At 44.8% G+C, this 26,224-nt stretch overlaps 1 protein-coding gene and 1 long non-coding RNA gene across 18 annotated transcripts in view; one reads left to right on the top strand and one right to left on the bottom strand.

Moving 5' to 3' along the window:
* Nucleotides 1–1,261: 1,261 nt before the first annotated feature.
* On the bottom strand, nt 1,262–18,397 carry LOC310904442. Of its 4 annotated transcripts, none has more exons than XR_014588345.1 (4): nt 9,023–18,397; nt 3,851–8,934; nt 3,540–3,741; nt 1,262–3,358 (listed from the first exon to the last, which is right to left on the bottom strand). It is a non-coding gene; the product is annotated as an uncharacterized lncRNA (long non-coding RNA). The 4 variants fall into 4 exon arrangements; XR_014588346.1 differs by having other exon boundaries at nt 4,238–8,934; XR_014588347.1 differs by having other exon boundaries at nt 3,540–8,934; nt 9,023–12,469; nt 13,216–18,397.
* Nucleotides 18,398–18,648: 251 nt separating this feature from the next.
* Nucleotides 18,649–26,224, top strand: part of DLG1 (discs large MAGUK scaffold protein 1) — a 151,198-nt gene continuing 143,622 nt past the window's right edge. For 5 of the 14 annotated variants that reach the window (XM_083849100.1, XM_083849098.1, XM_083849113.1 and 2 more), the window contains exons 1-2: nt 18,654–19,051; nt 19,279–19,410. In XM_083849100.1, the coding sequence (XP_083705226.1) occupies nt 19,033–19,051; nt 19,279–19,410 (151 nt within the window). In that variant the 5' untranslated portion in view covers nt 18,654–19,032. Of the gene's footprint in view, nt 19,052–19,278; nt 19,411–26,224 lie in introns of all 14 variants that reach the window. The other 9 variants (XM_083849105.1, XM_083849099.1, XM_083849110.1 and 6 more) reach the window with 4 other exon arrangements.

Raw genomic sequence — 26,224 nt, 5'->3', positions numbered from 1 at the left:
GTTTTTAAGACCTATCTTTCTTCTGCAGTTAGACTACTGGACCTCAAGCTTACATCATCACTTCTCCCCTTCTTAAGTACAGATATTATTTTGCTTTTCCCTAGTCATATAGTAATGTCCCAGACCTGAGAAACATACTTAAATTCAGCTATTTCTGCAGATTCATGTGACAGTCCACTCCAATTGAGTATGTGAAACTGCTTTTCACTCATCCCTAAGCTGGAAAAAAAAATCCTACTAAAGTATTTATTTATCTTATCTATTTTGCCTTCTAATCATATTCACCATTATTGTTTTCCTATTAAAAAACAAGGCAAAGAGTTAACTCATCTTGGGCCATCCTGAGGTAACTATTTACCCTATTTTTTCTGTTAGAAAACCTTCCTTTTGCTCTTTCTCATATAGCTGACTGAACTTTTCTGTTTAATATCCACTGCCAGGTGTCGATTGGTCTGAGGACTGCCGAAGGTGACAACCAAATGTTTTTTGACCTGTCATGTATTGGTACCTTTGCTTTTATTCCTTTTTCCATTCCATTTGTAGTCTCTGCATGCTCCAGCTACTCTTCTGGTGAAATGGGGACCTGGGCTTGCAGTGCTGCCACACCTTATCCCTTCTGCATGAGATACAAGACTCAGAATTCAGAATCAGACCTACGTTTCTTTCAGGTTTAGTCTAAATTAAAGAAATATATGATCTATTTATTTTTGTCCTCAAGTTTCAGCACTACTGAAGCAACTGTCACCACATGTTGCTCTCGAGGGTTACGTGCATCTTCTGGCACTGCCACCTCCTGTCTCTGCACTTTGCATTCCCTTCCCACTGCCTTCATGTCTGCCCTCATCTTTGTCTCTGCTTCCCAGGCAGATAAACCCCTGTGCTCCTGCTCGCTGCCCTTGGCTGGTGACTGCTTAACTCCTTCACTCTCCTGCATCTGCCAGTGCTGCCTTTTCATTTAGTGCTCAGCAGTTCATGGTCCATCAGCTGAGAGTGAAGCTTAAGTAGGAAAAGGCTTATTCACGCGGATCAGGTGATGGGGCACTCCTGCAAAGCCTGGGCCAGGGAACAAAGCATTTTTGGCACTTGCCAAGTTGCCTCTAAGGATGCAGAAACCACTTCCTGTGCAACCCCTCCCCTTAACAGAGGGGATCCAAGCCTCCCCACACGGCTATGGGGTGCATGTGGGTGCATAGCACAACGCAACGTTTGTGGCTACCGTGTCCTTGGAGGAATGGGCAGACAGAACCATGGTTGGTTTCCGCTTCCTATCTATTTATTAGCCTTAGCTAAAAATTAATGGTATGCAACTGCCACCATAACTGCAGACTTGGGCTGCTGAAGTCTTCCCCTTGTTGCAGTTTGCAGATATTCGCATTCTAGTTAATTATATAATTGAGATGTTTCCAGTGATTTAAAAGACTTCTGACTAAGCTGTTGGCATAATGGGGAAAACTGAAAGCCAGAGTCAGGGGGAATCAAGAATGCAACAGAAGTCTTTGAATCAGCTTTTGATTTACATATGAATAACGCTGGTCTGCAGAGGGAATTGTGTCCAGCCATCCCCAACAGAGGCACTGGGCAGGAGCTGGTTCCTTGCTGGGAATGCTCCCCCAGTTCCTATTAGGCTTATTTTCACTCCTGTGCTTTCATGACCACGTATTTCTGCCTAGTTACGCAGGATCTCATCCGGATAAAAACATCCTTGATCCCAGGGACACTGAGCCACGGAGTCCAGTGTGACTGCGGTGCACAGGATAAGGCCGGCCAAGTAGTCCTGGAGGCCGGCGATCCATCACATGCTAATAGAGAACACGCAGCAGGGAGGACATGAACGTGCCATGGTGGTGGTGGTGGGACCCCGCTGCAGGGACACTTGCTCTGCTGTGTGGGCAGCGGGCTGCTCCTCCGTGCTGGGCTGCAGGCGCTGGCCTCGCGACCTGCGTCAGCTGCTTGCGTGGCCGCTGAGCAGGTCTGCCACTCCCAAGGGTGCCAGAGATGAAGGACTTTGTGGGTTTTTACTTTACTTAGAGGAGGCACTCAAGCACAGCGTATAGCCTCTAAACTGCTTAGGAGACTCTAAGCTTTACTTACTGCTCCTTCTGGGGTAACCAGCGTCATGTGCCTAGTCTGACTAATGCTTTTTAAAATGCAGTAGATTAAAGGTGAATGTGTTGTTTTGGATTTAGCAGTGAAGTGACAGCATTTCTCATCCCTGTTCGCACACAGCTAGTCAGGGAGGATAAGCACTTCCCCTTCCCGAAAGCTGCAAGTCATCCTTGAATGTAACGACTGCACTTCGCTGATCACATCCATGCCCTCTGCACGCACGTCTGCGCAGCACACCTGCGTGATCTTGCCCTAAAGTCGTGCTGTGTGGTGGTACGTTAGCAAGTCCAAGCTATGAACTTTCACTTACAGGTGTTTTTATTTCAAACACCCTGGGTATGATTTTTCTGAACGTGACCTAGGAAGGCATAGTGGGTTGCTTCTTTGTTCGCAGAATTACCTCACCACAAGACAGGGGGGACTAGTCATTTGTTTTGAGGGATGCACAAGAAAGAAAGGTTTCTCAAACAGTCTGCGTGCCTCCCCATGCCCAGGCTGGTGATTCCTAAAGGGGGCTCTGTAGCCATACGCTTCAGCTCCTGGGTGCAGTAATGCTAGCATGAGTATAGCGGGTTTAATCTGCACTTTGATTTCCAAGTGGTCTGAGCAAGCCTTGTTCAGACCTTGAGGCCACCCCAGATCCCTTCAGCGCTGTGGGATGCTCAGTGTTATGTCTGAGACTCTCAGCACTGAAGGAGACAGCCAGCCCTCTCAGGCTGCACTGGGACCCTGAGTACCTGCTTGTCTTCTCTTTCCCTTCTGATCTCTGTTGCCTGCCTTTTGGTACTTCAAAACTCATTTTTCCACTTGCCCCTTCCCCCAGCGTTTTGGTACTGACAGCTTTTAACTGAACTAGTTTTTGTTTTGGAGTGTCTTGCTTTAGTTGCAGGGAGGAATGGGGCAATATTAACAGGCTTTGTTTTTACTTATGAGCACTCTGCTCTGTTCCTGCAGCGTGCTGCAGGATATCTCACCCTTGTCTTGCTGGAGCTGGTTTGGACTAACCCCACATTCACAGCATATTTAATCTGCTGTCCAGATCTAGTGCTTCTGAGCCACCTCAGTCCATGTGCCTACTTTTCCATCCTATTTTGGGCTCCTGGGTGTGCTTTGACGCTTCTTCTGTGTAGCTCAGCCTCCCAAGCTTCAGCTTACGTGAAATCCCCAAGACAGCCAGCTTATGTCACCATCATCCATCAGGGACAGCCACACAGAAATCTTCAGCTCAGTAGATCTGCTCTTGCTCCCATTCCTCAGGGAAGAGGAAATAAAAGCTTAGTGAGAAGGCAGGCACACCGCAGAGCTGCGTGTGCAACATCATGACATTTGAAAGGAAGGAAAATAATGTAAAACACAGATTTGTTGCAATCCCCATTCTTACATGTTATATAAAGTAATTGTTTGGTACTGCATTAGGACAAAAAAATAAGTACCTTGTACAGAAGTGGTTGTTATTCTCTTAGAAACACAAAACTACTTTATTGAGGAGATGGTGTCAAAGTGTCCTGTAGAGCTTGCCTGAGTGGGCCCAAGGTGCCGCATACAGACAACGTGTGCCACCTGCCTCTTTCTTCGGTGGAGGCTGGCCTCATCCCACACCCCTTCTGTCTCCTTGTGGCTGGGCTGAAGGAGGCTCTAGGTGAGAGACCATGAAGAATTTCCATGGGTGTCTCATAAAGGGCTGCTGTGCAGTGGTTTTGTTCTGCAGAAAGCCCAGCAACTTTTCTACCCAGCTAACCCCCACCTCGACCTTGCGGCCAGCTCAGGGCACTGTGCCCAGACCACAATCACTTGTTCCTGCAGAGCCCCACGTGCAGCTCTGCTGATGGTCAGGGTGACTTGGGTCGGGCGGCCTTGCCTTGGCCTTGCCTTGGCCTTGACTCGGGCAGCCTGTCCCGGCTGCCCACCCCGGCAGCACACAGGGCCAGGACTGTGGCACGAGCAGGGGGCAAGAAGCCCAGGGCTCAGCTGGCTCGAGGGCAGGCACCAGGGAGCGCAGAAGGAGGGCAGCAGAGCAAGGCACCGTAGCAAAGCCCCGGTCATCACAAGAGCAGGTTGCCAGCTGCGTGACACCACGTGCTGTATTAATCAGGTAGGTATTATCTGCTGCTCGATCACTTTTGGCCCTCACCAGATCTACATGCTATGTGTTTCCTAAACAGCCTCCTGCCATGCTGTTAAGTGATGTGAGAATTGTATGCTTGAGGAGCTGGATGCAGGGCTGCTCTGTGGAACGGCTGCTGTTCTGTGTTGCAAATTAATGAGATTGCACTGGGTTTGTAATCAGCAACAATTAACTCACCACAGAGGTTGCAAGAGAAATCTTCAGCCCACATCACAGGTGCTTCTGATCCCTTTCGCACAGCAGAGAGCCATAGCTGCCATGCCTTGCACAGACGCACTCACTGTGTTTTCTGTACAGAAGCAGGGCTGCTGGTGTCAGCAGGGCTCTATCCGAAATCATGAGCTGGGAGCCAGGAAGGGAAGAGCCCTGAGTTAACAGGAGCCTGCAGGAACCCTCCCTGCTAGCCCTGTGCGCAGCCGAGGGCCGTTCCTGGTACCAGGGGGTGCAGGTAAACCTGAATTCTGCAGATCCCACTGGGAGCCCGGGGAGGATCCCAGCTTGCTCCCCAGCCTGGCACTTCTCTCACTTTTCCTTGTGATGGGAGAAAGAGCGTTTAGAATACTCCCTGGGCCTGAGCCTCTATTCAGGACCTTTTTGTCCAAAAATTGCTACATCTGCATCAAGTTTCCTTCTTAAAAATTTCTGATGCCCCTTCTCCCCCTCTGATCATGCCCCTCCTGGGCTGTGCTGCTGCAGCGAACCCCTCACTAGCTCCGTGTTGGATCAAGGATGCTTTCCCCCCCGGATGAGGAAGGAGCTCCAGGCCTGCTGTGATGGCATCGTGCCACCCTGCAGCAGGGCTCAGCACAGCCCCTGTGATGGAGGCAGGGACCCAGCTGGTCAGCCAGCTGCTTGTGCAGATAATTGTAATATCAGTGAGATGTAATTAGATCATGTTTATTTCATCATCAGTTATGCCAGGCTCTTATGGAGATATCTTTATTGCCTTAAATTTAAATTAATTAATTAAATCGCTGATTTAGTCAAGCATCACATACAGAAGTGGAGAAAGATTAACATCTAAAACCTATGTAAGGATTACAGGGCTTACCTGTTTAGTATGCTTCATTCCTCTCTAAAGACTTCATCTTGCTAGGTCAAGAATGAAACGTGAAGTGCATCAACCACAAGTGGGCTGGATGTAGGATCCACACCACAGTCCGTACTCACTTCACCCATCGCTGGGATCTGCTCTATTTTTGCACGTGTCCTGGATATAAGCTGGCTCAGCTGGTGGGTAACTGAGGACGGCTGTGATGTGCCTGAGAAGGGCAGCCAGGAGGCAGTGCTGTTTGGGGCATTGCCTGAATTCAGGGGCGCTTGCACACATGGAACTCAGGGTGGCTCCAGCATCTCTCTGCGTCCATGCTTTCTGGATGGTTTTTGGAAGTAAACTTATATGGCTCATCACTGCTTTTGAAGACCTTTTGTAACCTTCTCTCCCTGTGCTGTCTTCCTGCCTGCTCCCAAATCAGTGTAGATGTTCTGACAGCTCAGGGACTGGTGTTTTATTTCTGTCATTCTGTTTTTTCTCTTGCATTGTTAGATCAAGACGGTTGTCTCTTCTCTTTCAGTGAGCCTGCTATAATGCAAGAGCAGCAGTGACAGAAGGGTATTACTTCATCTATAGATATTTATTGGCAAAATTCTCACGTCCCCCAAAAGCAGAGGAACTCTAACTGTTCTATCCTCAGCATTTAATTACAGTATTTCGTGACGTACTTAGGCTGGGTTAAGCAGGTACCGCTCCTTTGGCATCTGTGAGGTAGGTGCCTTGTTTGGGATCCAAGCTTGGCTGTTCACTTCTAAACATTATTAGGCTTCGGATGAAATTGCTTCCAGCTGCTTTCACAAAGCCCAAGTATTGCCAGGGTCCCACATGATGTCCCTTTTCTGCCAGACTGTGGCCTCCTATAGAGAGTTCTTCGAAAACCAGTTTCAACAAAAACAAATTATTTTGGAATATAATTGCCTCTCACCCCCTTAAATTTCATTGTGCTCCAAAGAGTTTCCTGTAAATAGATTCTACTCTTTAGAAGAGCCTTGTTATTCTGCAGTGCTGATGGAAGCCAGCCCTCACCAGGCTCCAGTCCATTAGTAATTCTTGGATAGGCAGTGCTCAAATAGCTCGTTATGTGATAAAACGTCACATTTCTTCTCCCTACCACCACTTGTGCTGATATTCAGCTCCTGCAGGAAACCATATGGCTTCCAGAAGTCTACCCACATACCTATACGTGCCTACGCAGCCCATGAGTCACATTTACTGTTTGGATGCCCCCTGAGTCATGCTGAAAATCTGTGAAATTTCCATGTCTATTTTCCATGCACTCTCTTAAGAACTTTAGACAATTATGCATAACCATTTGCATATGTATGGCTTTTCCTATTCGGTTCTAAGCTGCATGGATGTAAATGTGCTGGTGGTACTTATTTTGGGGAAAATTTTATTTAGATATTTGCAGAGTGTCGAGGGTAGCTGCTGTGTGGCCTTTGGTGGGGTGTGGGCATCCTTTGAGCACACCTGAATCTCTGTAGCATATCCTGGGGACTGACTAAACCCCAGGCCAGCAGGGCTCAAGGAAAAGGGGCACACATCCGTCTTCATGTAATCAGCTCCTCGGCTGCATGGACTCCAGTCTCAGCTGGGCATCAGGCAGGGCTGTCTGTCCTCCACCAGTCTCACTATATCGTAATTCTGCTTTCTCAGCACAGTGTAGGCAATGTGTGAACTCTGACTGTTGCTTTTTGCAGAGAAAAAGAGGGAAAAGTGTGTTCTATCTTCCTCTGTAAAGGGCCAGCACAGAAGATGCATTACATCCCAAATTAAGAAGAGCAGCCGCAAGTTATGCTGTAGCAGCTATAAGTGATGTAATGAGCCTTAGCAGAAACAGGTATTTTTGCAGCTGTACCCCAAATGCTAGCATTGTTAGGTGTCAAGCAGAAAAATCTCACAACCTACCTAAGGACAAGGAATGTGTAGATACACTGTTCTGCTTCGGAGCATGCCAGTTACCTGTTTGCCGTAAAAGCTCCATGGTCCCCCTGTAAGCATTCCCCAATCTAACAATAATCTTGTGGCCTAATGCAGTCAGAAAAAGCTGCAGAGGCTCTTTCTTCTTATCCCACATGTGAGAGCTTTAAATAAGTGGAAGAACCAACATGAGACTGCAGGGAATGTTGTGCCATAACTTAACATAGTAAAATTGCCAGAAATATCCATTAGAACAAACAATCTAGCCGCCTCCCCCACTGTGAGAGAATATGTCACTTTACTCATCTGCCCCAAAACATTGCTCTGTGGCATCGGGGGCTTTCCTAGTGTCACTACAAGTGTGCTCGTCCTGGGAAGAAACCCATGGGCACACAAAAACATTGCTAATTTAGACCCTCTCAAACCCCCCACTCAGATTTGCACTGTTTCAAAATATTTGTTCCGTGGAACATATAAAACCCCACGAATATTTTAAAAGACTGTGCTAGTAAAGCTGAATAATCTGCTATATAGTATTCAATCAAACAATATTGATAACTGTTAGTGACTGAATGGGTTTAGGGTCTGATGGTTATTCTGACATGCGGAGTAAGTTTATTTCAGCCCATTTCCTAAAGGTGTAATTGGTGTAGGCAGTTCTGGTATTTCTTATCAGCAGTCTTTTCTGAGATAACACAGAGGAAATGTTTGCACCCCTCCAAGGCAATGTTCAGGTGCTTTGTTTGTAAGACGGCCTGAAGAAAGCTTTCCTTTGTTTGCCTGCACAGCATCTGTCCTGGGAGTTCACTGAGTTCAGGACTGGCAATACAGAACCCTTCAAAAACGTTAAAGGCATTTTTATTGACAATAAAAATAATTTTGGGTGTTATTTCAGTGAGCTGCAAGGTATACTACATACGAGTAGGAGAGCAGAGAGCAGCATTAACAGATCACGCGTGCATGGCATCACAGAAGAGCTTCAAGAGAAAGCTCCCCTGGAAGCTGCTTTGCTGCAGAGGGTGCAGGGGTGTTGGTGTGCTGAGCCCTGCTGGAGCACTGCCAGGGGAACCATCCTGTCTGCAAGTGGGACTTTGCTATGTAACTAACACACGGCTTCTTGAAGTAGTAAAATGGTACCTAATAGGAACTTAGTACGAGCTGGGTATCTCAGATCCCTGCTGGCTTGTGCTGCTTCAGCGACAAACTGGCAGTGACCCTTACTTTGCAGTTCCCACACTCCACCTCCTCTTTCCTTCTAGCTGAGCAGTTTTCCTCAAATGGCCCGTGGATCTCTGTAGGCTAGCCTACTTTTAAGGATGTTGGAAAAGTGAACCAAGAAATTAAGCCTATCATTTAATGGATCTAAAAATCTACTCCCCAGGTCTGCATGGACTTTGAAAAGCTTCCTGGGGTCTGTGCAGTGAAAACCTATGTTCTTCTTTCAATATATAGCATTGCTGCGAGTGTTGAGGTCCAAGGATGGTGCTTTCATTCTGACTCTGGTCCTCGTGGAGTGATTCTCTGGGCTTCAACAGTGGCACTGTTGTGAGGGGCTGGGCTTGGGCTGCCAGGGGCTGGCACTCTGCTTTCCATTGTGGGCACCAGCAGTAAAATGGAGTTGGTTCATAAGCAGGCTGTTAAAATCTGCAGGGTATTTGGAGGAGTATTACATATTTTCCACATTTTCAAGTCCTCTCCATCCATCCAGAGAGTGTGCAGAAATAACTCGCTGCAAAAATATAAAAAGCAGTAAGCGTTTGTATTGTGGGGAAATGCTATTTTAAACTCATTGGATCTAGTCCAGATAGCTTACTTACCAACACTTAACACACGGGTAGAGAAATTTCTGCGGGATCGTGAATCAATAAAGGCTGAAAGTTAGAAGGCTCTCCTTTGACCCCCTCACTGGCATGACCGTGTCCAGCAGGGCACCGCATTCTGGTGTGGAGAGCACGGTGCTGCTTGTGCTGGGGCCGCATGGAGCAGGATAGCAGCAGAGCTGGGCGCTTCCTACGTGCAGAAGCTGCAGAAATGAAGTGCACATAAGGAATCAAGCAAGTGAGATCCAAGGGGCTGCTTTGTTCTCATGCAACTTCCCTTTGATGCTTGCAGTTCTGCGGGCCTACATGAGAAACAGACACACTGGGTATCTGGCACCTAATTGTAGCCATATAGAAATTAGCATATCTCATTTGCTAATTCTTTGAAGGTATGAGCTGTTTCTGACATAAATAGGAGCATGAGGCTCACCGTACAGGTACTAACTACAAAATCATCATTTTAGTTGCATTAAGCCAGAATGGAAAAAAATGAAATCTGCACTGGCAAAACGATGCATCAAATTCACTGCAACTACACCAAAGGTGTACTCTGAGTGAATAGCTTTAACAAACAGTAATTAACACAGCAAGCATGTTTCATCATATAATATTGTTAAAGAGATTAGAAACAAAGTTAGTTAATCTCATCTGAATTGTAATGTATGCCATAAGTAATGATAAAGTTTTCTTTCTTTGGACTAATTGTTTTGATTTAAATGGCAGTGCCTTGGGAGTCTAAATTTACTGTTAGCAATGAAACTGGATGCTTACTCCAGCATGTGATAGAATTATAATCAAATGAGATTTTAATTAATAATTGAGTAAGTCCTTAGTGAGTTTATGAAATATGAGGCATGCTCTACATTTGCATTATGCCCCGAGATCTGTGAGAATACTGAGCTATTTCTGATTAGGAAAGTAAATAGAAGTTCTTTCATCCAGACCAGTGGTGGACTGAGCTCTTCTCTCAAGCCACTGTGTCTACCCTTGGTGCACAGAACTGGCAGTTCACAGCAATCCTTGATCAAAACCAGAAATTCAGTGCAGCTTTGAGAGAAATGCCATTCTCCCTCACAAGCTGAATTTTGTCCCTTCCTTGATATGATAAAGTATAACGCAGTCAACAACAAAATCCTGGCAGAGTTAGGATTTTGTTCATCTCACAGTAGGAGGGCGTACTGAGTGTTTTACTCTGCCAAAGGTGTCCTCAGAGATCAGAATAGTCCTCAGCGCTCCTGGCTTCCAGCAGCTGGTTATCTGAGACTTACCTGAGTACCTTACAACTGTGTCTGGGCCACCTGCCAGAGGACCCCAGAAACGTCAAGAATGAAAGCACAAGAATAATTATGTGTGTGAGAGAATTTACTACAATAACACAAACCCCAAATCTACACTGTTGTAGCCTGCTTCCTCTTAGTATATAGAGTTCAATGCACACGCAGTCTGGATCTGGCTGTGAAACTTGCTTTTCTATTTAAACACGTGGTGCAGCCTTTGGTCTATTGGAGGTGAAAGGCAACGAGACTCTGGGAAAGGGAATTGAAAGGACACTGTTCACTTAGGAACAAATATTCTACCCCATTCAGCCTACTGTGCTGTGTGGCTCCTTCAAGTCCCACCTCAAAACCATCTCAGTGACTTGTCTGTGCTCTTCTAGTTAGGAAGCAGCTCCAGACCTCACTGCCCTTGTCCCAGGAAGCCTTCTGCTCTCTGGGGAAACCTAGGTCTTTCTCTTCAGTAGCCCTGCTGATCTGAGAGTGTCCTCCAAGGCACTCCACTGTGTTCATCATCCCAGGAGCTCTCCTCTGCCTCCTCCTAGTGTGAATTCACCTTTGTTGAACGCAGATGGTTGCTGCTGTATATTGTTCCAGGTGAGGTCTCACTGGAGTTTTGTACGGGGTGATTAGAATAACTCTACCTGCTGAAAACCTCTCCCCTGAAACTTGCATCAATCATCTCCCCCCTTTTTGGCCACATCTCACTAAGGGCTCTCAAGTCATTTTGTGTTGAATATCCACATTTCTTGCCTCTCTCTTTGGTCTGGTGTGACTTTGATCTCTACACCGTTTAACTTCACAGCATTTCTTTGCTGTAACTCTTCACATCATCCTATGCTTCTTCTACACGTATGTCTCTTCACAGTTCAAAATATTTACTCATGAAAGAAAAGGCAAACTACTTTACCTTTAGGTCCTAGTCCACATAGTCTCCACATCCGAAATAAAGGAACTTTGCTGCTTTCTGCATTAAGCAAATACATGTATCAAACCCATGTGCCAGAAAATGACCTGCACATCACCGAGTCAATGTTTTCTTCTGTCATATTTTTAATTATCAGGGAAATGGGACAAGAACTGCAAGCGTACACCTGTCTTCCAATTTTTCTTGCCCTTATGAGTCAGTCTTGGTATCGGACAAACTAGTTACACAATGTGTTGCAATAGTGTGGATCTGGGAAGGAATGTGGCATGGCCTCTGATACCATTTTTTTTACCTTACAAAAAGAGCAGTCATGGTTAGTGGAAGTTTTTTTTTTTTTTTTTTCTGTCATAGAAATCTGAAAATAAGAAAAAAAAAGTTTCGAAAAATGCTGTATTTTGCGGACAAAAGGCCGACAAAAGGAATAGAAGCACTGGAATATGAGTAGTAAATAGTGTTACAGTACTTGTTATCTCTGCGTATGCATGCTTGATTTTGGCAGCCAGCTTCCCTGTAGCTTTTTGGAGCACATAGTTAGATCCTTGGCCCCATCTGGAGAAGTTAGTTTTCCATGAAAGCTGTTGGCAACAGCTTAGGTCAACGTGTTCAGAAGTAGTTCTGGGAGCCTGATTATAAGGCCCTTGGGAACTTTGCATCAGAAAAATTCCTATTGACCTCAGCTTGCAACAGTATTTGATCATGGAATTGGGGCAAGAAAAGTGATATGCATGCTGTAAAGCTTAAATGAGCTACCTGTCACAGAGGCTTTTCTGGAAGGACGAACTGGAATCTGCATGTGAATCAGTAACAGGTTCCTATGAATTCTGACAATTTCTTCAATATTTGCTAAGAGCAGAAACAATACCACTAGGATTCAAAGGGGGAACGAAAAAGTACACCGGGGCTCTAAGCAAAGTCCTGTCCTGAAAACAAAGCAGCTTTACAAGGACTTTCTGTACCTAAACACATATCAAAATAGAAAAGCTGCGTGGGCACTGCAGGAGGCACTGTTAACATGTGCTCAGCACCACTGAGCTTCACCTGGCATGAAGGGCAGGATGTATTAACTCTGGACAGTTTCTCCTGCCCCTGTAGAGCAGGTCCTCTTCATCAGCAGATCCCCTCAGCTGGACACAGTTTTACAGGTTTCCTCTCTGCATATCCAGACTTGTTCCAGCTCTGCAGTTGTTCACCTGGACACTGCAGGACTCACCCCTCAGCTTCAGTCACTGGCAGCCTCTCCCCCTACAGCATAAATTATTCATAAAACTCCAAACAAGACAAAACTTTTCTTGAACTCTCATGTTACATTCCTTTTAGCACTGTTCTTTTCCTTCACATAACTCTGGTACATACTCACCTTTATCCTCCCAAAGCCTCTACACAAACAAGTAGGAAGAGAGCCCATGAAAGGAAAGGTGTGCCTGATAATTCAATTACCTGCTCACCACCAGAGGTAGCCCTGAGGGCCAGCTGAGCGTGCTGGCTCCGGTAACTCTTTGTAGAAAACTTCTACAGCTTTGAGCAGCAGGGATTGAAGAGGGGCAGGAGATGGGAAGCTTGTGGTTTGGGTGTCATAAGCACAGCCTGTAACTAGCAGCAGGCAGAATACTACAGGAGTTACTGTTTGTGAAGCTCAGACTTACAGACACAGCACACAAATACCTACTTCTCCAATTACCTGGTGAGCTCAAAAAGTGGGTGTTAGCATAGGATGAGGGAATTTTTCATTTTAAGTAAATTGGGTGTCAGGCCAGGACAGAGAGAGGTTACTACAAGAGCTCCACGCCCTTGATGTGCTCCTGCAGTGTTGGCAAATACTCAGTGTTTGGTGAGAATGAGATTATTTTAATGCCTTGCAAGAACACTTTATTTGAAAAGTGATTCTTAGCTGTTAAAAGAAGGTACCTTCTGACAAGTATGACTGATTCTAGTAAAATAAATAAATAAATCATTATTATCAAACTTCCCTTGCAGTTTTTTTGACTCACCTAATCGTATGTGTCCCTGTAATCCCAAAATATAGCGTATTTGTTCCTTCAGGTGCGTGTGACAGACAACACGGTGGCAGCAGAGGTATGTAGATCTTATGCTTGTGTAAGAGGCATAAGGCTGCGCACAATCCTGTGCTGTCTGCGACAAATACTACATTGTTTGTGTTGAGGAAACAAAGGTGTCTTGATGTGATATGCTGTGATGTCATTTTGCTGTGCGCTACTGAATCGTGTGGTTTAAGGCATGCTGCTTTCTGTTCGCTGCGGGTGGTTGGGCTTGCACAGATGTGCGCCCCGATGCTAGCTCAGTGCAAGGAGTCCTCCAGAGACCAGAAATTAGCACAGGGTGAACAGAGCCATGGCTAATGACTCTGCTTCAAGGTGAGCTGTGCACTGTGCTGCAGAAATAAAGAAAAAGCACTGAAGTAAAAGTAATTTCTCTACTTTCTGGGAGAAGCTTGTACTTAACCACAGTCTGTGTCTGAATCCTACACTGAGGTCTAACAGCACTTTCTCGTGTTTTATCTTAATTTGCTATCCATGCTCTTTGGGGTGGAGGGTTATTAAATGTTTATATGATATAAAAGTTAAATGTACTTTGACTAGATTTTGCTTTAATTGGCTAACACCCAATCATAGAAGAATTCCAGAATTAAATTTCTAAACACACCCAGTACATTTGATCAGGCAAAACCCAAAGTAACAGCTGCACTCTGCACAGGAAAACACTTCAGAAGAATATCTAATCTGTTCTCAGAGGGTTTACTTCTTAGGTCAGTTTTTCACACAAACTCATTCCATACAATACACCAACCTCTCTGCTTCATTTGACTCACAAAGTTAAAATAGGCAGGTTATATAATGATGTTTATCTTTACATCAGGAAGTCAACTAAGAAGCTGTTAAGCTGACATTATATAACAGAGTCCTGATTACGGAAAGTGTGGAGGTAGATGATCTAGGTTGATGTATGTCAGATAGACAGTAATTGTTAAAGGTTATAATTAATATTGTTTCATATGCTTTTGTTTTTCATATTTTGCAGTCTTCCAGGAGACACTTAAGCATTAGCATCTGCGACCCGAACTTTACTTGTTTATAGAAATTTCAGTTACACTATTTTGTACGTTAGGTAAACATAAACACATAAAAAACAATCTAAAAAATGAAATAAAGTCACACATCACTCCCCATTCCTTGTAATTCTCTAGTTCTTGAGGTCGGTGGAATATCATTCTTTTGTAGGATTGTGAACTGCCCCTAACTGAACAGACATACCTTATTACAAGAGCAAAAGAAGGATGAGATGACTTTATAAACATAGCATCAATATCTAATTCAACAGGAGCTCAAATAACTTTGGAGAACACAAACCGTACAACAGCAGAAAAGTATAGATTAGAAAACACACACAAAGCAACCCACAAAACAAAGCAATGGTTCTCTCATCCTCCTTGTAAACAGGAACGTTTTCATCTACTGGTCATACTCAGCTGAACTGTCTAACTGTAAGAACATCGCATCACTGCATCCTTGCATTCAGATCCAGGTCATTAAACTGAGAGAAATTTCATTTAGGAGGACAAACACTGGACATAGAGCTAACAAATTAAAAACACAAGACTCGTATTACTGGGAAACTCTCCTCAACTGTTCTCTGTATTCTATAATCTTTGTTTTCTGTGACTAAAATCAAAGAATCAGAGAGGCGTATGATCATCCTACAAGAATCTATCAAGAATTCTATTGAATAGGCTTAATTAAATAAGCTAAAATTGTGATTTTTAATCAAACCTTGATTTTAACAATTGTAATAATTACAAGTCACCTAAGGGCACAGAAAGCAGAGTGTATTGACTCCTGTAATTCTCTGTATATCCTTCTGTGAATGATAGGCAGCAACTTATTTTACTCACGCTAGCAAAGACAATATGAAGGAATGAGCTGGTATTTTGACTGATAATTTAGGATATATGACAAGCACATGACTCATTGGGTTATGTGACACAGTAACTGCACGTTATAACGAGAAGCGTAGCTTTAATCTTTAGTAGCCTCATGAAAACTGGCTAAAGCTAGAAAGCTTTGCAGAAAGATATATGCTACCATGCCATGCTTTCCTTTAGTAGAACTCTTCCATAAGAAGTTGTCTGCATTTGTTTTAAACCACAAAATTAAAGATGAAGAAAAAACACTCTCCCAAAAAGACAGCTCCTGGAAGGTGAGGCTGTGGCACACGATCCAATCTTATCAGGCACCAGAGAACTCAGATGAGTTGAGGCATAATAAATAAGGTAACTTCACTCAGGCTTTATTCCTTAACAGCCCAAGGAAATTAGGCTTCATTAGTTTCATTGCTTCCCCAGTTAGCTGTGAAACGTTTCATTGAGTCTGCAGGGGAAGAGAAGTGAAAGCTTTTCTGCAGCTGTCGGAGATCCTTTTAGGAGTACCAATTCCACAGTTCTGTATGAAAAAGTGAAATCAACTGCACTGTATGCTGTGTGGTGGCTGCTTTTAGACTTTGGGCATTAAGCAGATAACAAGCATAAGACTGAAAGGATCAATTTAATTTGTTCTTGTGTTTTCTGTTATTAGTAACGCTGATGTCAAAATCTCTTGAGTTACACTTATTCCTCCTCAACAGGCAGCAATTCTTTTTGCTGAAGTAATGTTGATTCTAGCAATATGCCACCTTATGCACCACTGTCCAACTTGAAATGAGTAAATGTACCATTATTTATTGAGTTAGGCTACCCCACCTTCTGCTGTAATGGAGTTCGTCTGGGCTCAATTACTGTTGTATTCTCTACGCCTTACTGATAATTGTAAACTCTTGCAATGTAGTGATGTCCGCTGTCCTTTTTGTCTTGTTTTTCAAAGGATTGTTGCTGCATTGATTGGTGTTTTAGGTGTGGATCTAGTGAATATTTCCTGTAGTCTCCTGCTCTGAGCTTGTCATTACCTCTCCAGTTACCATGTGTGATGCCAGCTGCAACACATTTCCCTGCTATTTCGAGTGGTCCCTGTGGCTGCTGACTTGTTCCAGTGGCACTCAAGAGGGTCCCGAGACAGCTGGAGTGCAGTCACAGCCCTCCATGCCATGTAGCTGTGTCCAAAGCAAGACTGCTGTGAGGCATAAGGTGTCCGATAGCATTCCTGTTCGCTGCGGTGGGGTGCCAGCCGTACAGGTGATGTTTCTAGATCATGAAGAGCCATTTTCAAACTGGCAGCTGGCCTGCCTGACAAGGTGGGAACTGGTGTAGAATCAGGTACAACCCCCTGGCAAGGGTCACCACAGTGGTCATTTTCAGAGCAGATACCTGCAAACATGCTCTGCCATAGTTTCAGAAAATTGCGTACTGCTTTATGTCAAAAGCTGCCTGCTCTCACATCATGTCTGCCCCCAGAGCACAACCTCTGCAAGCAGGCAGAGCAAGGTGTGTGTTGCAAAGCTGCCTGCCCTCGCCAGGGGTACGGTCCCACACGCAGGGTCCCATGCAGGCTGCTGTCAGCAGGGGCAAAAGAAGGGGTTTAATGGTGGGAGAGGGCCCCGTCTGTCAGATCCTGGGCCGTTTCTGCGGCCAAGAAGGCTACAATGGAGACAGGCATAATTGTTCTGGAGTTCCTATGCCAAGGGTCATTCTGGACCACAGCCAGGACGTGCTGAGCTCAGCATAATGCTGACTTGTGTGCTGACCAAGTCAGTCACAATTTAAGTACAAGCCTTTCTGTATGCTGCCTATAATGGTTTGATTTAAATTGATGTTCCTTAAGCAGTAGCATAAATGATGCTTTGGTTCATACCCTGTTACCCCCTGCTCCATGGGAACTACACCATTTCCTTAAAACTGGACTCAAATAAGGAGGCATGCAATATAGGATAGTTTTACAACAGATGCTTACTGCAGTGTACTAGGAAAAATGCCATTTTCCATTCATGGGATAACTTCTATATGTGCCGGAATTTCCAAACCACTTTATATACTTAAGTTTAATACTATGAATTCTGGTTCAACCACTTTCAATCAACAAATATCCTCCTAAAACTGAAACAGAAGTGCTGGGAACAAGCACCACTCTCTGAGGTGCAGTAAGGCTCACCTAATTGCTTCCTGACTTGCTGATCCGTCATCCTGACCTCTCTTTGATGTTTTCTTTCCTTTTTTTTTTTTTTTTTTCCTGGAGCATTACTAACAAGTGAGAAATGCTGTCTCAGGGTGTTATATATGGGATTATTTCTCTAACCCCAGCACAATGACCGTATGTAATAGGATTATCTCTTATTTAAAACTTACAAACTTTGGAAACATCAAGTCCTGTTTAGGCAAAAGTAGTTTCTTTACGGTGGTTCCTTTAATTGCAATTTTTTTTTTTTTTACTTTGTAATAACACATTTTTGTCAGTCAGCAAACCAACCTCACTGCTGCAGATGCCTCCTTTCCGCTAGCTAAATTTAGGCTGTTCTTCCTCTCCTCCCGCATATACACTCTTCTGACATCAAGAGGAATATGGCCCCTTTTAGAGTGCATTTATTGCTGTTGTAAACAGTGAAAACAGATGAGGCCAGACGATGGAGGCTTCTGCCAATGTCCCTTCTTAGGCATGTTTTCACTTAAAGATACATGAACTGGGGCCAGTTAGTGCCAAACCTCTGAACATACGACTTGTGTGGAGGAAAAAGGGAAATGTGTGTCAGCAAACACCAAACGCACATTTTACTTTCTTCAAGGAGGTATGTGGACGATTTCACGGTACATAGCTGTGGCAGGAGGAGAAACCCCTGGTAAAAGTCTAAGCACAAAACACGGGAGCGTTGGAGGCAGAGGAGAGGCCTTTTCCAGATCCGGGTTAGACTTGTCGTGGTGTAAATTTTCTTTAAAACTAGGACCACAGCCAAACCCAGTCCTGAGTTTTAGACCTGAGAGGTGCCCGAGTTGCCCGGGAGATTCTTTTCAGACCCTCGCGTTAAGCACGCTGTATGATCTCAGCCGTGTCCGAACCGCCGAGGCACGGCCGAGGATGCGGTCCCGGACGCACCCATCCCACCCGCGGGCTCTGCTTTGAACTCCGAGTCCCTTTGTCTCACGCGGAGTTTGAGCCGTCTCGGACCCGCGGCTCCTCCCGCTCCTCCGCCCGCCTGAGGGACGAGCCTCCCCCCGTTTGGGCCACCCACCCCGAACCCCCCCCAGCCTCCGTCCCCCCTTAGGGTCACCCCCAAGCCCCCCCAGCCGCCCGCTGCCCGGCGCTGAGGGACGGGACGGGGCGGGACGGGGGCGGCCCCTCGGCGCCTGAGGGAGCGGCGCGGGGCGGGGCGGGGCGGGGCGGGGGCGGCGAGCGCTCACCTTGCCTCCTCCCCCCCCGCCGAGCAAGGTACCGGCCCCGGGCCGAGCCGCGCGCTGATTGGGCGGCCGCCGGGCCCGGTCACGTGGGAGGGGGGGGCGCGCTCTCCCCCCCCCACCCCGGCCTCCCGGCCGCCATTTTGCCTGGAAAGTTTGGAATTCCCGAGCGGGGCGAGCGGGAGCGGCCGGCGCCAGCCCTGCCCTGCCCCGACGGCACCGGCCCGGCCCGGGCCGCTTTGCTCCGTCCCGCTCCTCACCGAGGAGGCGCCGCCTCGGCGGGGAGCCCCGAGCGGAGCCGCTCTCCGGCCGGGCAGCCGGCTCGCTGTGTCCGCCCGGCGCCGTGTCCGCCCGCCCGCCCGCCGGTCCCGCTCCCCCCTCAGGGCCCGGCCTGCAGGGGGAGCCGTGCCGCCGCCGCCCCCCGGAGCCGCGCCGGGCTCCGAGCGTGTGAGGCGGAGCCCCGGGGCAGCGCGGCGCCATGCCCGTCAGGAAGCAAGGTGAGCGCCGCACGCCCCCCGGGGCTCCCCGGCTGCTCCGGGACCGGCACCGCGGGGAGCCCGGGGGGCGCGGGGGGTCTCGGGTCCCGGCCCCGTGCCCGAACAAAGCGCGGCCGCGGCGGGGCGGTCCCGAGCTCCGTGCGCCCGCCGTGGGGGCGTGTGTGGGCATCCCCCGGGGCTCCCACCTGTGCCCCGGGGTCACCGGCGCGTCCGCTGTCCGCTTGCAGATACCCAGCGAGCCCTGCGCCTGCTGGAGGAGTACCGCTCCAAGCTGAGCCAGGCGGAGGACAGGCAGCTGCGGAACTCCATCGAGCGGGTCATCAACATCTTCCAGAGCAACCTCTTCCAGGCTTTGATAGGTAAGGGCTGGGTTCCCCCGCGGCGTGCTCAGAGCGGGCTGTTCGCCGTCACTGGCGGCGTTCGGAGGGGAGGATAGCTCCGGCATTACGTTAGAAACCTTGTGCGGTTAGTCCGTGTTTTTGTTTGGCGGGGTAACACGTGCTATTGCCAATCAGCAGCCCACTTGTTTTAGGTAACTTACTTCTCAGGAGTTACTCGGCTGGCCCCCGGCGGCTTAAAACTGGTGTGTGCTGCAATTTTTTTTTCCTTCTGGAGCATGTTATAATGGACTGCTTTATGTAGGCTCCTTTCTCACGTGTATTTGTGTCGATCCGGACAATTTCCAAGGAGTATGTTTTTGTTGTGGGTGTGTACGTAACAGGATAGTGAGCGAGTCAAAGTAGTTTTATTTTGAAGTAGTTTTATTCTATTTATTCTATTTATTCTTCTTGCTGAATGACTTCTAAAAAGATTGCAAATAGTATGTTTCAAGTGTAGAGTTAAACTAAATGAGAAGAAATCTCTACTTGGGAAGGCTACAGTTGATTTTTTTCCTTCAGTTGCGTACTAAAGTGGAGTGAAAACATTGCTAATTCTTAGTTTAAAGTACTTTAAATGCTTTTTCCTTGAAAATGCTCACGTAGATCTTGTGGAAGTACCTACATGAAGTTTTGAATCTCATGCACGTCTGTTAGGAGGAGAAAAAAATCAAAACACCTGAACATTAACGTAACTTGCGGAATGCTGACTTGATTTTGAAACTTCTACAGGGAGTTGGTGAGATGTCTTCTCCTTAATTGGTTGTCGCTATTTTTATAGCAGCTAAGGAATAAAGGATTTGTTAGTTTACCCTCAAGAGTTACTTTCTTGTTGAGGCTCTGTGTCATTCCCTTTTAACAAAGTAACTTGCATGTGAATTGTATTAATAATAAACATTGTAGATCGTATAGGTTTCCTTTGTTATTTGGCATTTACCTGGGTTACAGTGTGTGTAGTGTGTCATAACAGTGTCATAGTGCTTTGTAGTGCTGTAGTTTCTCGGAATCTGTATTGTGGTGGAAACATGAGGGCAGGCACAACAGAAACATGTACTGCTGCAAGCCGCATGTTTTCTTCTAGGGCATTTATTTCATGTTCAGGTGGGTTTCCCAAAGATGGTCATCTTACTGAACTGATGGGAAAAGTTCAGGAAAGGCAGTTCTGAAAATAGGTCATTTTCAGTAGGTCAGTTGCAGGAGCTCTGTGTGTTTCTCTGCAATACTCAACTGATGCCAGGCAGCTCTGTAATGAAAAGTTACGCATCTCTGTGGAACATATGTGAACAGCATTCGCTCATCGGTGGATCAGAAGGTTTAAGTATCAGAAATGTAATGTACTGTAGTTACACTTTTTATTTTCACCTGGGAAATTTCACTGTTGATTACCACTCATTGATATTCAATGATGTACCTGTCTGTGGCGTGGAATTAGCCTCTGGTATTGTAACCTGCAAGACACGGTGTCTTCTAATATCCACATAAAGACCTTGATTGTCTTAATGACTCTGCACCTAGTAGCAGTTTTCCTTAACCAGGAGGCTACTTTTGTCTCTGCTGGCTTTCTCCTGCAAGAAGAGGAAACAGGGATGTGTCGATGCCTGGGTGGGCTGTATGGCCTGTTTTCTGATCTTGTCAGACGTTATGCTGCAACCATATGATACTAGGTTTTGCCCAGTTCAGTTGATCTCTGCACACGCTTTAGGTGTCGTGCTTCTTGGATGCCTTGCATTAACTTTGCGTTTACTGCTTAACTGTGCGATTGGTTCTCTGAAAGGTCATAGCACAGAAGTCTGGTACCTTCCAAGCAATTTATGCTGTCCACTTCAATCTTTCTCTTTTAACCTGCTTCTTTCCTTGGAAATATGTCAGAGGAGTTTTTGTTCGGGGCAGGCTGTCCGTGACTATTGGTTTTCTGGAAGCATCTTTGTATGGTGTGACTACTGCACGGAGTCACACAGGAGGGGAGCGACACCTTGGAAAAGGTACTGTTTGGAGGACGGCTGTGTTGATTGGGAAGCCTTTGAGTTTGTTCCTGTTTATCCTCTTCCCATGAAGATTTGGGAGCAGTCTGGTTAAAGTGGTATTGCAGGTTAGACTTATCTGAAATACTGCATTTTTAATTAACTCGTACCTGATTTTTTTTTAAGTGTGACTTCTAAAGGAGTTGGGATGCATCCCTGACTTAAGTATCTGATGCTGCTCTGACAGAAGGTTCCAAGCTCAGCTATGAATTTATTTCTGAAATAGATACATTTTCTAGAAAGCATGCTATTTCTAGTTTTTGCTCTTTTTAATAGTCAAAAGAGAAAGGTAAACCACTAAAAAAAAAACCCAACAAAGCCAGACAAACAAAATGACTTCTATCCATTTATTTTTTTGCTTTTTCTGCCAAGTTACTGCACTACATCCAAGACCCGCCTGTCCATGATAGGTGAGAATGTTTGTGAAGGCTGCAGTCAAGATCTGCTGTCAACTTCATGCATCTTTTTTAGTGTGATTTTTAACTTGGCAATCAAATAATGTTCTTTCAAGCAAAAAATACACATGATTTTATACACAGGAATATGTCTGTATTTTTATAGTGGGGGAAATCTGTAGCTTTTTCTTCAGGAATACTTAATATTTCATCTATTTAGATTCACATTAAATATTTTTTTTGTGAATTTCAATTTGGATGCTGAAGAATAAATGGTATTCTCACTTTTTTTTCCACATTATCCTTTCCTTTAATTCTTCCAACAGATTTTAGTTCAGCAATCTTACGCACTTGGCCTACTTCTTAAATATAAAATTAGGTTTTAAAGTGTTTTGAGTTAGGATGATGACTAACCAATGTGAACAACCTCTGTTACAAAATTGACATTATCACATCAATGTTTTTTCTAAGTGAAATAAAAAAATTGGTAACCAGATGTTAGTGACATCCTTAAAATAGCATGTGAAAAAGCCTGTATTTGATATTCTGTGTTCTATGATGTGGTATTCCCATTCCACTCAGTTCCACCAGCCAAGAGTAATGACATCTGATTCTTTAATAAAATAGATACTAGCAGCCTTTAAAATCAGTTTGAGAAAGAGCGTTGGTTTTAAGTAAATTTCTTATTTTACAGTCTGAGTATTGTGTAGCATCTTTTTCTACCTTACGATTTCCTGGTAGTAGCTAAAAATAGCTTGTTATTGATATACTGATAATTGGTGTGGTGAGTCAGTTTATTAAATGACCAAAGAAAGATATCCACCTAAGGAGAGGTGGGATATGATTTAATTTCACTTCAGTAAAGAATTCATTATTAATCTTGAAATAACGAGGTAATGCTTCTGCAGATAAGTCTTCTAGCTTAGGTTTTTTAAGCTTTTAAAGAAGACACAGGTTCTTGTACAGATACAGATATATGCTGTTTTTATATTTTTGAAACTGTAAGAGGGGGAACACTTGGATATGGAAGGCTAATGCTTGTAAGGGAGGTGCTTGTGAAGCAGACTTGCGTTTATAAACAGAATCTTTTTGTGTAATTGAAGCCTGTTTGTTTTGGATGGGTTGAGTGCTGCAGCTGACTGACCATACGGAAAATAGTCTTCTGAAATTAAAAATATTACTAGCTGTAGCTATAAACACGAAGTAGTTTACTACTTTCAGAAATATTCATTTCTCTCACAATAGCTAACTCCATTTGCACAGGTGTCAGGAAAAAGGAATTTTAAAACGGTCTCTGTGTACTCTGGCAATGGAGTTGGCTGTACTGCCTTATTTGTATTCTTTCTTGCCTGTTCTATCTTATTTTAACCATTTTTTTTATAGCTGTGCGTATGAAGACTTTTAAAATGGCAAATTTGACGGTTGGAGGCAGAATGTGGTAAATTTTGTATATGTGACTGGCCTAATTCATTTAATTTGTAGTCCTTTTGCATGAAGGTATCTTATTGATGGTGCTTGTGTGCTGACCACTGCTGACAATAAATATCTGGCATGGGAAATTTTTGAAGAAAATAGTAGTGGTTTCTGTAATCCTCACTGAACCAAGAAACATCTTTCCCCTCCTTCCAGTGATTAAGTTTTTTAACCATTGTCTGGATTATTTAGCATTATTAATCGGACAGAATATATTAAAAGTGCTGTTTATGTTTTTACATGCCAGAGAAATAAGTCTTTTCTCTGGAGTCTGTGTGAAACTGCTGGTTACTTTAATGCAAACAGTTGAGATTTATCAGCAGTCTGACTGGGGCTGAAACTTCTAGCAGTCGGTAGCTTTCTGAGCTCTGTCCACATTGGCTTTCTGAAGTGAACTAAGGGAACAGCCCTAGATTTCAGGCTGAAGTGGGGTCAGCACTCCTCAAAGTCGGGACCCTTTGGAGTGGACTGACCAAATGCCCAGCAGATGGCAGGTGGCCCCATGTCTCTGAGTTCTCTGGCATCCCTGTAGATGTTCTTGCTCTTTTAGCTATCTTTCAATTAGCTGGCGTGGAAGTAATTTCTGTACTTGCTAGCTAAATTAAAGTCAAATGCAATTAAAGCAGAAGCTTTCTGCATAACCAAACTCTTGGGAAAACTTTGGTATCAGCTTTTATTTCAATGATATCGTTAGTTAATAGAACATATGGTGTGATGACACAGTTAACTTTCCAAATTGGCTCAGGCCTGAGAGAATTTTAGTCGTGGGTATGTGTCGTTTTGTAACACTGCTCTTTACTCAACTTGAGGGAGGAAGGCTACCTTGTGGACTACTTGCCTTTTTTTTCTAATTGCAACTGAGGCCCTTGCACAAGTTTGTTCAGACTTGGCAGAATAATATTTACATTACCAGTCCAGAAATTCTTGACACTTAGTCAAGGATCTGGTGAGATAGTGAATATTGCTTTTTTATTAGATGAAGATTCTGAGAGAATTAGATCTTCTGTTATGTTGCATGCCATTGAAATTGTAGTTGCTAAATATAGGGTATTTTTAGCTTGAAATCTTATCCTTGCTGCATTTTTGTGACACCCCTCCCTCCCATCCCCAGATTATAACTTCTGTAACATAACATCTTTGCTCTTTTTTGAGACCGAAACGTTCATCAATACAATTCGTGCAACTTTAAGGTGTTTGCCTGCGTTTCAGCTGGGTTTCCTAAGGATGCAGTGTGATTAGGCTTAGTGTAGTCTCATTCCTGAAACTTCTGCAAAGGTTCATCTGTTTCAGCTGGATTTGACATAGAGTTGTCTTCCAAGGTAGTTAATTACTGATTATTTTCATGTATTTTGCATTATCTGGATGGAGGGAGGATAAGACTGACAGTTAACTTAGTGTCCTGTTGTCTGGAGTGTTAATTCAGCTGTGAGTATGCTACTGCCATGTAATTTGTTGCTGCTTAAGAATGTCCCAGATTGTTGGAAGAACTTCATGTCACCCTGTTGAAGGAATGCAATGATGAAGGAAACAGATGCTCGCTGCTCCTCCTTTTTAAAGAACTACCTATCATTTTGTTTGTACGTATGGAATGCAGCTTGGTAGTGTGGCAGGTTCTGGGGTCGTCATGTAGGCATATGCTTGCTGTATTCCTGTTCTTTTGATGGTTTTAAATGTTTTCTGTGCCGCATACTTGTGCGTGTTTGTGACAGTGCAGTGGGATTAGGAGCTGCTTTTGGTAGTCTAAAATAGGACGGCAGGCTAGTGTAAGTTGAGGAGTTGCTGGTGTGCAGGCAAACAGTATTGTGGCGAGAGAGTATCCTTGTGGTTCTAGTGGTTGTGTTCAGTTTTCAGTAGCTGAAATTTGTCAATTACAGCATTACTCTCTTTACAGTGCTGCCATTAAAAGGAGTTTATTTACAAGAAAACTTTGTCAATAAATCTGCTGTTTATCCATGAAAAGAAAGCTGAACTTAGGAATAATTGCTGTAGTTTCCAGGTTCTGGAAAAGTTTACCTGCTGTATGGTTCTTCGCTCTTTCTTCCTGTGTTCCTTCAAAGAAAGAATCTCCCTCAGGATTTGCTTCAGTGCTTGGGAGCAATGAAGAGGAAGGGGGAAAGTGCAAGAGTGAGTGTTTGCTTTTGATCTTACTATTGCTGCCGTGGTGATCCCAGCAGTGAGGGCAGAACATCTTGGTCAGCTCTGCAGCTGCAATGCCGTGTGCCTGGTTACTCTGGGGTTTGTCCTGTGCATCTTGTGGCCTGCTTTTTGAGGAATGGTGTTTGCTTTGATGCAGGTGGAATGAGTCTTCAAAGAAACTGAAGTCTAACAGTGGCTGAGTTGTCTCCTTGCACAGATGGTTTCCTGAATTCTAACTAGGCCAAATTTGGAGGAATGTTAAGGGACTGCAGGAGGTGTAGGGCTGACACTAGAATAACCTTCTGAACTTCATGTTTCTTCTCTAAATTAAGAGAAGCTGTGGAGCTCTTTGGTAAAGCTTTTACAGGGATTTTGTAATGCATATATATCTTCCCAGCCATGTCCTCAAAAAAATTTGTTGTTCTGGCTTGAAATTCAAAAGGTAGTCAGTCTAGGACAGAAATACAATAAGGAAAACTTGCGGACAAATTGTGAAAGTATTGCAAGTTTAAGTAAGTCCCATTTTCAGAACCTTGTTTTAGAATTTGGCTGCAGGAAGTGCGCAAGTATTACTGCTGGGGGAGGTGGTAGTGTGTGGTGCCACCAGTGCCAGATAATTACCTTAAAGTCTACCAGCTCACGGTTGGCAAAATAGGAAAAAAACATATAAAAAAAAAAAATAGTGCTTTTGCTGTCTCTTTCAAACGGAGGGCTGTGCACCTGTATGGAAGCACAGATGTCTGAGTGGGAACTTACCCCAAAAAAGGTGTG

The sequence above is a fragment of the Anser anser genome, assembly GCF_964211835.1.
Source record: "Anser anser genome assembly, chromosome: 9".
Classification (NCBI taxonomy): domain Eukaryota; kingdom Metazoa; phylum Chordata; class Aves; order Anseriformes; family Anatidae; genus Anser; species Anser anser.
The sequence above is the reverse complement of the archived record's forward strand: the minus strand, read 5'-3'. Positions and strand labels throughout refer to the sequence as shown.